Source organism: Gavialis gangeticus, unplaced genomic scaffold (assembly GCF_001723915.1).
Source record: "Gavialis gangeticus isolate Ggan-Ray unplaced genomic scaffold, GavGan_comp1, whole genome shotgun sequence".
Classification (NCBI taxonomy): Eukaryota; Metazoa; Chordata; order Crocodylia; family Gavialidae; genus Gavialis; species Gavialis gangeticus.
In genome coordinates this window covers 13,905,528-13,905,827 of record NW_017728995.1, presented here as the reverse complement: position 1 = coordinate 13,905,827, position 300 = coordinate 13,905,528, and the positions used below count along the sequence as shown (strand labels likewise).

Below are 300 nucleotides of genomic sequence, written 5' to 3'. Positions count from 1 at the left end.
CCGCGCTGGACCGCGACCGCCCGCCGCCGCCGCCCTGCGCCGTGGGCTTCGTGGACTGCCTCTACGGCACGGTGCCCAAGCTAAAGGAGCTGCACGTGCACCCCCCTGGCATGCAATACCCGGACCTGCAGCAGGACGCCAGGCTCAAGGAAACCCTTCTCTTCTCGGCTGGAAAGGGCTTCCCCGACCACCAAACCCCCAAAAGCGAATACCTCGAGTTAAGGGCCAAACTCCAAACCAAGCCGGATTACCTCGAAGTCCTGGAGAAGACCACCTATAGGTTCTGAAAGGAGTAGCTTT

At 61.7% G+C, this 300-nt stretch overlaps 1 protein-coding gene across 1 annotated transcript in view; it reads left to right on the top strand.

The window, feature by feature from the left end:
• The window catches only part of SLITRK3 (SLIT and NTRK like family member 3), a 5,049-nt gene extending 4,755 nt beyond the window's left edge, over positions 1 to 294 (top strand). Inside the window, exon 3 of the mRNA XM_019503036.1 lies at positions 3 to 294. Within this exon, the coding sequence (XP_019358581.1) occupies positions 3 to 287 (285 nt within the window). The 3' untranslated portion in view covers positions 288 to 294. The remainder of the gene's footprint in view (positions 1 to 2) is intronic.
• The last annotated feature ends 6 nt before the right edge of the window (positions 295 to 300 follow it).